Source organism: Peromyscus maniculatus, chromosome 8, assembly GCF_049852395.1.
Source record: "Peromyscus maniculatus bairdii isolate BWxNUB_F1_BW_parent chromosome 8, HU_Pman_BW_mat_3.1, whole genome shotgun sequence".
NCBI classification, from domain to species: domain Eukaryota; kingdom Metazoa; phylum Chordata; class Mammalia; order Rodentia; family Cricetidae; genus Peromyscus; species Peromyscus maniculatus.
The window spans coordinates 105,381,618-105,395,771 of record NC_134859.1 but is presented as its reverse complement, the minus strand read 5'-3'; the positions used below and the strand labels follow the sequence as shown (position 1 = coordinate 105,395,771).

The 14,154-nt window shown below is 43.6% G+C and overlaps 1 protein-coding gene across 11 annotated transcripts in view; it reads right to left on the bottom strand.

Annotated features, from left to right (window-relative positions):
• The window catches only part of Tnrc6c (trinucleotide repeat containing adaptor 6C), a 121,920-nt gene that overhangs the window by 23,759 nt on the left and 84,007 nt on the right, over window positions 1–14,154 (bottom strand). For 6 of the 11 annotated variants that reach the window (XM_076543821.1, XM_076543818.1, XM_076543819.1 and 3 more), the window contains 5 exons: window positions 10,922–11,088; window positions 8,591–8,671; window positions 6,227–6,284; window positions 2,361–2,503; window positions 521–694 (listed from right to left, as the gene is read on the bottom strand). In XM_076543821.1, coding sequence (XP_076399936.1) covers window positions 521–694; window positions 2,361–2,503; window positions 6,227–6,284; window positions 8,591–8,671; window positions 10,922–11,088 — 623 coding nt within the window. The remainder of the gene's footprint in view (window positions 1–520; window positions 695–2,360; window positions 2,504–6,226; window positions 6,285–8,590; window positions 8,672–10,921; window positions 11,089–14,154) is intronic. The other 5 variants (XM_076543823.1, XM_076543822.1, XM_076543816.1 and 2 more) reach the window with 2 other exon arrangements.

Here is a 14,154-nt window from a genome sequence, read left to right as displayed (position 1 = left end):
CAAGGAGCTGCTAACAGCTGAGAGGTCCACGATAATCCTGCAGGAACTACAGACACTCTGGGGACTGCTCAGTCTCTTGACAGGCACTCAGGTCTCCCAGTTCCTTTCTAGGGACCTCTCACATATAACATGAACGGGTAAAACAGCCAGAAGGCTCTGTAAATCTCATAGAAGTCCCCTCCATTTCTGGGGAGAGGAGCCCCCATGGTGAAGACCACTTGGTAACACACTTCATTCAATAGCAAGTTAGTTCTGAGTGCAGAGAGGAGCTCAAATACAATTAGTTCAGTGCAAAAACAACCTTGAAACATTCCTATAGAGGAGCTCCATTTCAAGAACTGTCCCTCAGTTCTGAGCTTGCACGAGTGCTCCCAGGGGAGTCCTGAGAGCATTTCAGTAGTTTTACATGTTCCTTCCTATCAAAGTACCAATTGCAAACAATATAGTTTATTCCCTAACAGTTTAAAACAGTCAGGAGAATGAATGCAGACCACAGCCTGCTCTTGCCCAACAGCCTTACCTGTCTAGAAGAGTTCAAGTTTTGCATGCCCAGCCCTGAGGCAATCCCACCCAGGGCCTGATTAGGGAGTGCACTGTTGGAAAGGGGGAGCTTCAGGCTTGGGGAAGGCAAAAACGGTGAAGTCGTGGGCTCTTCCACGAGGCCGCCATCCTGATTGGAGAAAGAAAGGGTGAGCTGTGTGCGGTGCCCACCGGCACGCAGAGCACCAAACAGTTTCCCACGGAAATAGTGAGGGGCGGTGGATGGATAAAGAATTAAAAGATAAAAAATGTGTGGATAATGAGGAAATGGAGGACATGGGCAAAAGGAAGAGGGGAAAGAAAGAGAGAAACAGGATTAAGACGCTGCTTTTGCTAAGACACTGACAAGCACATACTTTAGCTTCTAGCATTCTCCCCATCCCACTGCCCTGGCCTGGCTAGTAGGGAAGGGACAGAGACAGCAGTGAGTCTAACTGGAGACTCCAAGAGCACAGCTCCCACCTCCACACAGCACTTGACTTTTTCAGAGTCATCAACAGAAGATCCCACTGACCTCAGCTTCACTGAGGTTACACTAAAGTGCCAAGCTCTGCAAATCTAACAGCACAACCAACCTGCGGATTACTCTACAATTTAAAGAAAGAGCTCAAGTCCCAATTACACTTCCAGATTGGTACACATCTAGAATCTCAGCACCCCGAGGCTGAGGCAGGAGGATAATACGTTTGAGGCCAGCCAATAATTTGGAATTTCAGGAAAACAATTTTTAGTGTAAATGTGCTCCTGACCACACATGCCATAGCTCATCTGCCTGTGTGGAACATGAGGAGACTCTGGGAATAGCAAGTCCCGTCAGGGTGTCAAGGGCCCTTTAAGGAACAGAACTTGGGTGGAATCTGGGTTCTACCACTAAGCTAATATTCCCAGAAAGTTTCCCTTTTCTTAGAAGCAAGGTCTTGTTCATAATATAAGGGTGGCTTTGAACTTGACATCCTCCTGCCTCAGTTTCTTGAGTAGATGGGATTACAAGCTAGTGCCAGCAAGCCTCATTTTTTTTTTTTTTTAAACACTTGTCTTTTCTTCCTTCAGTTTTATTTTCAGGGTTCAATATTTAAGTTGAATTTTTTCTTTTTTGTTTTTCGAGACAGGGTTTCTCTGTGTAGCTTTGTGCCTTTCTTGGAACTCACTCCGTAGCCCAGGTAGGCCTTGAACTCACAGAAATCCGCCTGCCTCTGCTTCCTGAGTGCTGGGATTAATGGAGTGCGCCACCACTGCCCGGCCTTTTAAGTTAAATTTAAAGTGATGTTTTCTCCTTTTGGAGTCATACCACTTTGAAGAAGGGACATTGTCCCATGATAACTACTAAAGGAGGACAGAGTGTTGACTGGATTTAAACCACTCAGGGAGCTTCCCACTGGTACTTAATGTGGCCACTGGCAAGAAGCGTCAGCTAAACATAGGTACCCAACCCTGCCACTCCTTAAACCTGCTATGTATCATTTCCAATTGGAAGAACCGAGTATTCCAAGTAAGACAAAAAGCAAACAAACAAATAAACAAACAAACAAAAAAACCCAAAAAAACCGTAAGGACCCTGGCCTACTGAATAACAGAACAGATAACTGTCAAGTTCTTGTAGTAACAAGAAAAGTCAGTTTTCAGTTCCAGCACTTTCCACCCCTTATGATATCACCTATAATGCAATAGTATCTCTGAGTAAGGAATGTTAGGAAAATTGAGGCAAAAGCCACTTAAACGTCCCAACTTTCTGCACTCTGACTTGCTTTAAGGACACACACATCTCAAATAAAGACTTCTAGTTGAAGGAGGCAGAAACAAGGCAGCTGCCAGATCAATACCTTGTCAAGGAAGGTGGGGCGGTCCATGGAAGACTCTTTGGAGATTGGTGGGCGGCAGCCGAGGGGTTTGGTGACCATTCCATTGTAGTCGGTCATTCCCAGTCCACGTTTGTCCATGTCCACCTTCTTTTCCAGCAGAGCGCCTGGGGCACAACACACAGAGAGCAACACTGACGACACAGGAGCACAGGACAGGCGGTGGCGATGGCTTCGGGAAGGAGGTGGCCCCTTGGCTGCTAGCAAGGAGCAGGGGCATCATAGGCCTGAGCTGCTCCCCAGCCCCATGACCACCCTGCACACCTGTGACTGGGCCCTGCTGGCTTTGCCCTGTCCACTCTGGCCACATTGTCCTCTGCCAGCCCCTTGGGAACCCAGTCATCTATCCTCCTGTCTCCCCAGGTCTTTATGCACTTGCTTCCTCCCTTCAAGCCACCCTTCTCAGGGGCCTTCCCGACCATCTGACCTGAGAAAACTCCCTCCTCAAGCTCACTGCTTCCCATTCACTGCCCAGTGTGGGAGAGCTTTTGGCCTGGTGAACTGTGTTTGGGTCACTTTAACTGTACTATACAAGTCTGCTTCCACCTGACTGGTTTCCCTGCTTTACATTATGTACAACACGATTTGGCCTTTTTATATAAATGTACTACTGTCTGTCCTGGTCACTCATGGATTCTGCACTCGCTCACTGTAGCATGTTTATGGTCACTTGTGGACCCCTGCAGGTTGGCAGAAAACTTGACTTTGCTGCTAAGTGTCCAATTCAGGTCAGACAAGGTAGTGCTCTGTCTTTCTAAGGAAAGGTTCTTGTTGGACCTTACAGTGTAAAGTGTCTGTGGTACATTTGGTGCTACATTCTTCACATAGCTGTGTGTTTTTTGTTGTTTTGAGAATTAAAGATACTCCCTAATGTAAGCTAGCTGTGCCTTGCAGAGAAAGTACATGTGCCAGCTCATTTTCTTTCAGGCATGATCTGCAGCACTGTGTGTGGACTGTGAGTTCAGTGCTAGCAACAAAATCTGAGGGAAGCAGAGGAAAGTGCGAGAAGCAAAAGATTTCACTGGCGAGGCTGCTCAGGAGGTGCCCACAGCATGGGCTACAGACAGATGGATAAACAGGCAGGACATGGTGACACTGGTGATATGGGTGAGCAGTAAAGGAGCTGACTATGCAAATTTGGTGACCTGAGTCTGATTCCCAGAATCCAAGTAAAAGTTGAAGGAGAGAGCTGACTCCACAGAAACTGTCTTCTGACCTCCACACCTGTACCATGCATGTGTGTTCACAGACACTTCATACAGATACACAGTTAAAAACATGCATAATGGGCAGTGCAGCTGGGAGTCTGGGTACCAAAAAAAAAAAAAAAATCACAGCCATATTATCAGGGTCAGGAGATACTATATCCTGATTAACTCACATTTTATTACAAAAATATGTTAAATAATATGTCCTGATACATAAACATACATAAAACAAGAGTAGGTATGGCTAACAGGCTTGTGGGGGCCTCCCTGGGTTACCCCAAACAAGCAGATGCTAGCAGTGGCTTTAGAAAATGTAATGCCAGGAATATAAAGATGGAGACTAATGCTTGTCCGCTTGTGCCCATCCTCCAGCATAGGTCTCCAAGGTGACTGAATAATGCACAACAACAGTGGCCCACTGGTGCCTTTCTTACATTATTTTGGTTTTGGCTATGTAGCCCTGGTTGCTACTAGTGGGATTCCTGATTATGCAAAAGCAGGTAATGTGTTGTCCCTGGCTGCTGGACTCTTCACTGGGATCCTAGCAGGCTTTGGTGCTTAACATCTGAGGTGGTTTGAGAGAAAATGGCCCCCAAAGGGAGTGGCACTATTAGGAGGTGTGGCTTTGTTAGAGTAGGCATGGTTTTATTGGAGGAAGTGTGTCACTGTGGAGATGGGCTTTGAGGTCTCATATAAGCTCAAGTCACGCCCAGAGAGACAAATCATTTCTTGTTGCCTGCATATCAAGTGTAAAATTCTCAGCTTCTTCTGTACAATGTCTGCCTGTATGCTGCCATGTCACACCATGGGGGTAATGGACTAAACTTCTGAAACGTAAGCCACCCTAATTAAATGTTTTCCTTTACAAGAGTTGCCACAGTCACGGTGTCTCTCCACAGCTATAGAAACCCTAACTAAGATACCAGCTGTCTCAGGACCCCAGGAATGTGGGGGGTTGGGTTTTCCTAGCTACATCTGGGACCTTGGCTAGTACTATGGGGATGAGATTCTACAACTCTGGGAAATTAATGCCTGCAGGTTTGACCACAGGTGCCAAACTTGGAATTAGTGTGTTGAGTTCACCCATCCAGAGTAACCACAGCCCTGTTTGAAACTCCCCAAACTGCCACATTACTATGTATGAAGAAGCCGTGCAGCATATCTACAAATTCTGATATTTTACAAAACGTCCACTGAGCATGGTCAGGTGATGATGAGCTGATACTGCTGTAACTGTTCAGAGGTGGCAAGTATCTAACTGAGGCAAATGTTGCCTTATGCAGATTCATTCTTGTGTGATAACATCTCTCCTTTCTGTACTACTGAATAAGGGGTAAAATGGGTGTCAGCACTGGGGGCCACACATTCTGCTGTGTGAAATCTCTTAGTGACATTTGTGATGTGGGATCTGTTGTATAGGTCTGCGATGAAATTATATCACAGTAAAATATCAGAGAAAGTAAAGTTTGCTATTAACATAAAAATATAGAATATATATACACATACATATATATACATACACACACACACATATATATATATACATATATATTCTTTCCTTCCTTCCTTCCTTCCTTCCTTCCTTCCTTCCTTCCTTCCTTCCTTCCTTCCTTCCTTCCTTCTTTCTTTCTTTCTTTCTTTCTTTCTTTCTTTCTTTCTTTCTTTCGGGAGGGGAGAAGACAGGGTCTCACCAGTAACTCTGGCTGGCCTACAACACATAGAAATCTGCCTGCCTCTGCCTCCTGAGTGCTGGGATTAAAGACATGTGCCACCACACCCACCTAAAAATAGACTGTATTTTACAGAAAATTGATAAACAATTTTTTGGTAGCTCAAGAATAGGTTACTTGTTCCTGACTGGTACTTGTGGCACTGTGTCTGACAGACTACTCCAGGCCAAGGACGGATGGGTGTGTTCAGTCTGGCCTGGGATGCCAGTAGCTCACAATGCAGATGAATGTCAACTGTTCTAAATGGAGAATGTCTACATTAGTACAGCTAATCTGTGTGTGTCTGTGAAAGTGGTTTCAGGAATGATCTAAAATGAGGAATGGATTACTTCCTCTATGGATTCATATATGACAACATTACTGGAAGATGGTAAGACAGGTGGGGTCCACATGAAGTAGGTCACTAATGTGTGTGTGTCCTTGTGGCTATGTCTTCCCCCAGGTCCTTTCCTGTATTCCTCTCTCCTTCCTGCCTACAGGAAGTGAAGAAGGTTGTTCACTACATGTTCCTATCACCATGATGTTCTTGTCCAAGTGCAAAGGGCCGAGTGACCATGGACTGAATTTCCTGAAACTGTTAGCCAAAATAAGTAATTCCTCCCTTTAAGTTGTTCTTTGTCATAGCAACAAGAACTAGCTAATATAAACATGAGCCATTTATTTGTTGAAGTACTAGCAAAAAAGAAAAGAAAAAGGCAAATACGCTGCTAACATGGCATACTGTCCCCATAGCTCATCTGTCCTCAGACACTCGCCATATGATTGGTGTTCTGTGGTTGCTCTTTCCCTGGAGCCTGGATTTGTCTTCAAGTTTAACCATAACTATAAGCAAATGGTTTTACAAAGCAAAACTTCCCAAGAGGCACCTGGGAACAGATGCCCTGTTACTTACTCATGGCCTGGTCAAGGTTCATACTGTTGCTCTTCAAGGCCTCTTCAGCTGGCTCTCTCTGGGGACAAAGCAGAACTCTCATTAGCAGCACAGACAGACAGACAGACAACCAGAGCAGCTCTTGAACAGCTCAGCACTCCAGCACAGGAAGCGGCTACCAGTACTAGTTTTTAGAATTGGAAATGTTTTTCTCTGCTGTTGAGGTCAGAGATGGTATCTTAAAAAACAAAAACAAAAACACAAGGTTTCACTAGGTGTGGTAGCATACGCCTTTAAATTCTAGCACTTGGGAGGCAGAGGCAGATAGATCTCTGTGAGTTTGAGACCAGCCTCATCTATACAAGTTTCAGGCCAGCTAGGGAGACATAGTGAGGACGCCCCTCTTCACTCACACACACACACACACACACACACACACACACACACACACACACACACACACACACACACACGGACAGAGTCTCACTGACTGGCCTGGAATGCTGTTATTATGTAGACCCTGCCTCTGTCTTCTGAGTGCTATAGAGATGGTATCATGTAAAAATGATTGTACTGAGTCTAGAATGGAGAGTCAAGAACTTCTATAGCAGAGCATTGCAGCACACCCTTTAATCTTAGCAGACAGATCTCTATGCATTTGAAGCCGCTCTGGCCTACACAGTAGGATCCTGTCTCAAAAAGAAAGAACATTTTTATTGAACACCCTAGGAATAAAATGTGGGGTCCTAGGAAACGTTGTAAGCACTCCTATTCTTGCTTCTGTACCACACTGAGTAGTGACAACTCAGCAGGATTACAGAGCTGTGGACTCACATGCAAGTCCCTGTCTTATCTGTCACTCTGAGTGCCAGGACCTGTGTGACATCAACCTTCTGTATGTCATCAATGCCAGTCTCTATCATCCAAACCTTCACACGAACCAAGCAAGCCATCAGCTTCCTGCTGGTGACTGTCCTTTCATCAGTACAGATGGACCTCTGAAGAGAATCAAAGTTGCTTGTTAGGGGCTGGAGAGATGACTCAGCAGTTAAGAGCTCGTTCTTGCAAAGGACCACAGTTCATTTCCCAGCACCACACTGGGTGGCTCGCAAATGCCTGTAACAATTGCAGTTCCAAGAGATCTGACACTCTTTTCTGGCCTCTGCAGACACCACACGCATACATACAAACCCACATTCAAACACACATCTGTACACCTGAGAGCACCGGCTACTCTTTCAGAGGACCTGGTTAGATTCCCAGCACCCACAAGGTAGCTCCCAACAGTCTAATCTCGTTCTAGGAGATGCAACACCTTCCTGACTCCCAAAGGCAGCAGCATACACATGGGATATGGACTTAAAGCAGACAAAACACCACCATCCATAAACAAATGAATGAACTGAAAAATAAAAATAAGGGCTGGAGAGATGGCTCAGAGGTTAAGAGAACTTAATGTTCTTGCAGAGTACCTGGGTTCAATTCCCAACACCCACAAGATGGCTCATAACCAACTGTTATTCCAGTTCCAGAGGATCCCATATCCACTTCTAGCCTTTGTAGGTTCATCAACTCATACAGGCTCACACATATGTACTTAAAGAATATTTTAAACATTTCAAAAATCTTAAAAAAAGAAAAAAACCAAAGTTGCTAGGGACCAGGGATGGGATATGCTGTGATGTCTACTGCAACATTTTCTGGCCCTCCCTTTTAGAGAGAGGCTGTTAGATAGGGCAGTGTCCTGCTAACCTTGTATAGCACCAGTGTAAGGCACAAGGCTGTTATGGACATATTCTTTTTTTTAAGACACACACATAGTGACTGAGTGATAAATGCTCATCAAACAAGGATTTGGAAGAAGACATGTGAAGGGCTTATGTGTGGAATGTGGGCAACAGCTTGCTCTCTGGACTGCCATTACCTGACCTGAGGGTCTGAGAAGACTGAGGTGCTTCTTCAGGGGACATCTGAGACACCTTAGTTCTGTCTACATATCGTTGGAAACTCAGGAACGAAGCTGATTTGTTAGGATGCCTTGGGGAGGCATGATGCTTTAACTTAGTGCTGTTTCTTGCTGGATCTTTTTATTTACTACATAAAGGAATTAAACTCACTTGTAATTATAAATCATAAGAAAATATGAAATTGTCTAAGTCCATGGAAATTACAAATCATACATAGTCTTTTATTTAGAAAAAGACATTCTTGATGGAAAGTACGTGATTCTTTGTTGTACTCATGGCTTAGGCCAAAGGGAACTTAATAATTATATAGTAACTTCATCTTGCAAAGCATCTATGCCTCATCACACACCACAAACTGGCTAGGGAATGCTTTCAAGTCATCCTCTGAGAGTAGGCAGGACATCAAAATGCCAGTTACCGGGAAGCCCATGTCTGTGAGTTGTTTGATCAGCCGGCTCATGATCCAGGCCTCATCCTGCTTGCCAGGCGTCTTCATGCCCTGGAACAGAGTGGACAGGGTAAAGGCCAAGAGTTACTTTTAATGTGTCACATTCAATGGGGGACAGCCCAAACTCAGTGACTGCAGAAACAGAATCTTGTGTGTTAACACTGGACTGTGCTGTGTTCCTCAGAGCCCAATATCATCTTGTATTTAACACCATGGGAAATTGCAGGTGCACTTGTAGGCTGGCTAACATTTATGGATTAACAAAAAGCAGGGAAATTATTTCTCCTTTTATAAAATTATTTGTTTCATCACAATATGAATTATTTCCATTGGTCACAAGGAATGCCTCTAAGCTCAGCACTATGTGAAGTTTACTAAAGATTACATGGTGTTTATCCTTGAATAAGCTTTATTTCTCAACAATGACAAAATGCAGAGGTCTTGTTCCAATGAATGAAAGAGCCACATCACATAACAAAGAAGAACAAGCCTGTTGATCTTATTAACTACCCAACCTCATCCATATTCTGGCCCTGAGGCAAGAGGAAAGGAGTCTGAAGGAAAATGTAAAAGACAAAGAGGAGAGAATCCAACCACAGAGAAAAGGCAGCCCAGGGGCAAGGGCACAAAGGGTGCCATGAGAACCAGGTACACAAGATGAACAGAGTCTTAGTATTCTCCCTACAACCAAACAAAACCAAACTAAAAAGCCCACCCTTCTCGAGAAGAATTTGCTTTCCTGGGCCTTATTTCCTTCCATTCTCTGTTTCTTCTCTCCCTCCTTCCTTTGAAGACAGGGTCTCATGTAGGCCAGCCTGGTCTTAAACTTGCTTTAGAACTGATGATGACCTTGAACTCTTGATCCTTTGTCTTCATTACCTGAGTGCTGGGTTACAGGTGTACTCTTTCACCATGGAGGCTGCGCTAGCTCCACAGCAGTGCATGGAGCTGTAGCAGTCAGGAGGTATTCTGTCCCCTAGCAGGCAGTTTACCTGGAGGGCATGCTTCCAGGGCCAGAGCCCTATCACTGTAGTTGACTACTTGGGGCTTTCTGGTCCCATGGCAACTGTATTCCCTAGCCCCACTGTAAACAGCTTCTCTTCATGTCTGTAATCACTTCTACTCCTTAACAGATAGGCTGACTTCAGGCTCTTGGTTCTGCCTGCTGCTTACTGCATGCTTTTCTAAAACTCTTTATTCTTTTAAAAATAACAATGCATTCATAATTCTAAATTACAAAAGGGATAAAGTGAAAAGGTCCTCCATACTATATCATCTGCTCAGACCCCGAGCTCTCCAAGAAGTCTCTCTTTCAAGATTCTTATATTTCTGGAGAACAGAAAACTTGGAACATTAGATACGTGTACACACTATTTCCCTCTTTCATCTTACCATAGATTGGTGGCCCATGCTATGTACTTTTTCTGTACCTTGCCTTTTCTCTCAACAATATCACTTGTTTTCATAAGTATATATTTCATCAAGTGTTTGGTCCATCATATTAGGATGCATAGATAGACTTTAATTGGCTGCTGCACTAAAGCATATTCATTTTCATTCTCGATGACAACAATGTTACAAAAGAACTACAAATGCCCATGACAAATGGCGGTGCAATGTATGGGCGGTGCAATGTCAATTTGCAGATGACACCAGCAAGGTGCAGTGAGAACTGGTGTCCCACAGCCTGGAGAGCAGATAAGCTTGTATTTCATTTACTTCTGTGTTCTGGTTTTGAGGACTGAGTCCACAGTCAATGGGTAGCCCAGCTCCCAAGGGTGTTGAGTTAATCTCTGGATTTCTGTTGGTCTGAGATGAAAAATGGCACCTTTCACTATTGGCTCAAGTGGCCACCTCTGAGTCAGGATGGCCACCCTCTTATATGCTGGACAGCACCTCGTATTCCCCTCTGATCATCTGGTCATTTTTACATTCTTTGCTCATTTTCATTGGGATATTGGATACTTTTATGTATCAGGGAGATGAGCATTTCTTTTTTGATGTAAATGGTATTTCCCCCCTACATTCTTCCTGTTTTTTGGCTTTAATTAGGTATTATTGGTTTTGTGCATATTTTATGATTTTGTTGCAATCTACACACCACCTTAGCCTCCCCCAAAGGACTTACTGGAAAAGACAAATTTTTACGAATAGGAAAATAGTTTTGATCTTTCCAATTTACAGAAAGGATTAGAGTCCCAAGACTACCTGGAAGTGAATTCTATCTTTGCACCAGTCACTGGCTCTGCCTAGTCTACAGTACAGGCCTCCTAGCTTCCAGGCCTCTCTAGCAGTGCCTACCTTCTGAAGTCCTTTTTTTGAGGCATTTCCCCAGGAGCTGCAGGATGAGCTGCTTTCTTGAGAGGCAGCATTATTCCACATGTCCCCATCCTCATCCTCCCACTGGCTGGTGCCCAGGTTCATTTCGTCCCCACCACTGCCCCAGCCTTCTTGCATAGATTTGGAAGCTGGAAGAGAGCAGACGGAAACTTGTCAGACTTACCTGCTCCAGAAGAAACCTGTGTCACATGACACACAAGGGATGGGGAAAACAGAAACTCTGTTATCCACCTTTTAGCTAGTTCTTTTCCCTTCGGCACGTGGTTGAAGTGTGACTCGTGTGTTCCTTCTAAACTCTAGCTGTGCGGCTGCACACTTCCTCAGCCACTATGGTTACTTGCACACACAGGCATTCTAAAGGTAAGTCTTGAGGCTACAGGGGTACAGCAGTCTCTTCACAGCATGAAAATGCCACTCAAAGGTGGACTCCCGAAAAACTGTCCTCCTTTCAGGTCTCATCTCAGCCAGAGATAACCCCTGGGCAATACATCACCTGAGCCAGGGCTCTCACACCTGGCAACAGGCAGGAGTGAGGAACAGGCAGGGATCACGTTATAGGAAGCAGGTTTTTGGGAAGCTCAGCAGCCTGCATTTCTAATGGTGGTCCAGAAGATGTCCACAAACTCAAGACAGAAATCAAACAGACACTAAATTTTCTTTTCAAGATGTTATTTCCTCCTCCTTTAAAAAAATTAGGTTTTTGGGTTTTTTTGTTGATGTGTGTGTGTGTGTGTGTGTGTGTGTGTGTGTGTGTGTGTGTGTCAAAGTTGCCACACATTATTTACTTCTTAGAAGAACTAGGGCTGAAGTTCAGGCTGCTTAAGATGCTAGAACTGAAGGCTGGAGAGAGGCTCAGCACGTAAGAGGGCTTTCTGACCTTCTGGAGGACCTGAGTTTGCTTTCTAGCACCCAAGCTGAACACTCATGACTGCAATTAACACCAGCTCCAGGGGATCTACCTCTCTCTCCTGGCCTCTGAGGGCATACACCTGCGAACATGTGATATAATTCAACACAGACACATATTCATGACCATAAGTAAAAATAAACATGTTTTTTTTTTTTTTTTTTTTTTTAAAGAAACACCAACAATTTGGGACTGAGGACAAAAGCTAAAAGTGACATCTCAATATCTGGAATTTTCTTTTCCCCTAGATTATTAACCAAAATTCACAAGAATAAATATTTCCAGAACAGTGACCATATGAAACAAATACCCACTTTTAGCAAAGCAGTAAAATACAAAATGCTGCCTTTTAAGAACCCAGGATGAAGCTGGGCTTGGTAGTGCACACCTTTAATCCCAGCACTGGGGAGGCAGTTGCAGGAAGATCTCCATGAGTTTGAGGCCAGCTTGATCTACAGAGTAAGAGGCCAGCCAGGGCTACAGAGTGAGACCCTGTCTCAAATCAATCAATCAATCAATCAATCAGTCAGTCAGTCAGTCAGTCAATCAATCAATCAATCAATCAATCAACCTGGACATACATCTAACAACAAGCAAAGAAAATGGAACAGTTCTGCAGCCATGGAAACAGATATTTTACTGTTTCTGTTTGTGGTCTTTTTCAGTAATGAGATGTAACCTGGGGCCTTGTAACAAACATACAAAGCAAGTCTTTTACCACCAAGCTGCAGCCTGTACTCACCTCTGCTCAAGTTGTTTCAAGTACAGACTTGGACATCCAAAACAATTTTATTTTCAAGATAAAAGCAAAGCAAGAAATGTCACACTACTGTATTTTCAAATCCTAATTCTAAGAAGAAAACAATGACATCATTTATTCATCTTGTTTGGTGGAATGAATTTAAATGGGTGGGCATAAAATGCTATAGGCAGGTGAATGATGCTGCAGGTGAATGTCTATTACTGTAATGCTTGGTAACAGAAATGGTTCAGATTTCAGACTAGGATACATTAGGGACTAGAAACATGAAAGTCATTTATATTCTATATATAATTTTTATGCATTTCCTAAAGGAAATTTTATTTATTAACTGAGGTTCTAGGGAGTGAGTCTAGGTAGAGTCATATGCAAGTTAGGCAAAATTACAGGCCCAGTACATGACAGGTTTTTTGAGACAGGGTTTTTCTGTGTAGCCCTGGCTATCCTGGAACTCATACTGTAGACCAGACTACCCCCACCCCTAGGGATTAAAGGCTTGAGCCCCCACTGTCCAACTTTTTTCTTTTCTTTTTTTGGGCATCAGGACAATAGGCAAGCTAGGCAAGTATGTAGTGGGTAGCTGTTCTTTGCCACTGAGCCACAGCCTGGTAGTAATAGTAGTAATAGTAGTAGTAGTAATAATAATAATAATAATAATAATAATAATAATAATAATAATTTTGAGCCAGGGTCCCTCTACAGAGCCCTGGCTGCCTGGCTGTCCTAGAACTCACTGTTTAGACCAGACTGGCCTCAAATCCTCATGCTTCTGATGGGATTAAAGGCATGTGGCAGCACGCCCAGCTCAGCCTGGTGATTTTACAGAGCAGCCTTAGGTGCTGTGCGGTGTCTACTGCATTTGTCACCACCCAGCCAGAGGCTTCTACTAGATGACTGCCATGCTCAGGAGCTGCCCAGTCTCAGAGCCGTAAGAAATAAGCGTCTTTATTTCGTTTTTAAAAACCATGTAATTTTTAGCCTGCCTAGAATTTGACTGTGACATAACATACATAAAATGTGGAATTTTCTATTTGGAATGTTGTGTTGGTGTTCAAAAGCTCCAGATTTTAGAGCATTATGGATATTATAAAAAGGAACATTCTGTGGATTTTCCTTTTTATTTTATTTTTGAGACAGGACCTCAGTGAGTAGCTATGGCTGTCCTGGAACTCACAGAGATCTTCCTATCTCTGCCTCCCAAGTGACAGAATTAAAGGTATGCACTACCATTTCCCAGCACAAAGGAACTTAATTGAAATTCATGCTCTCTTTTTTTCAAAAATAAATACAAAGCCAGGCGCTGAGTTTGAAGCCATCCTACAAATGAGTTCCAGGCCAGCCAAAAGACTACATAATAAGACAGACTGTCTCAACAAAACAAAACAGCAGAACAAAACAAAATCATTTTGTAGTCATCTATCAAACATGGCAAATACTGTTTTACAGTCTTGGTTTAAATGTATTGAGAAAAAGTATTCTAATTCTAAAAACGTAATTTTTAAAATTAGTATGGGGAAGAGCTCGGTG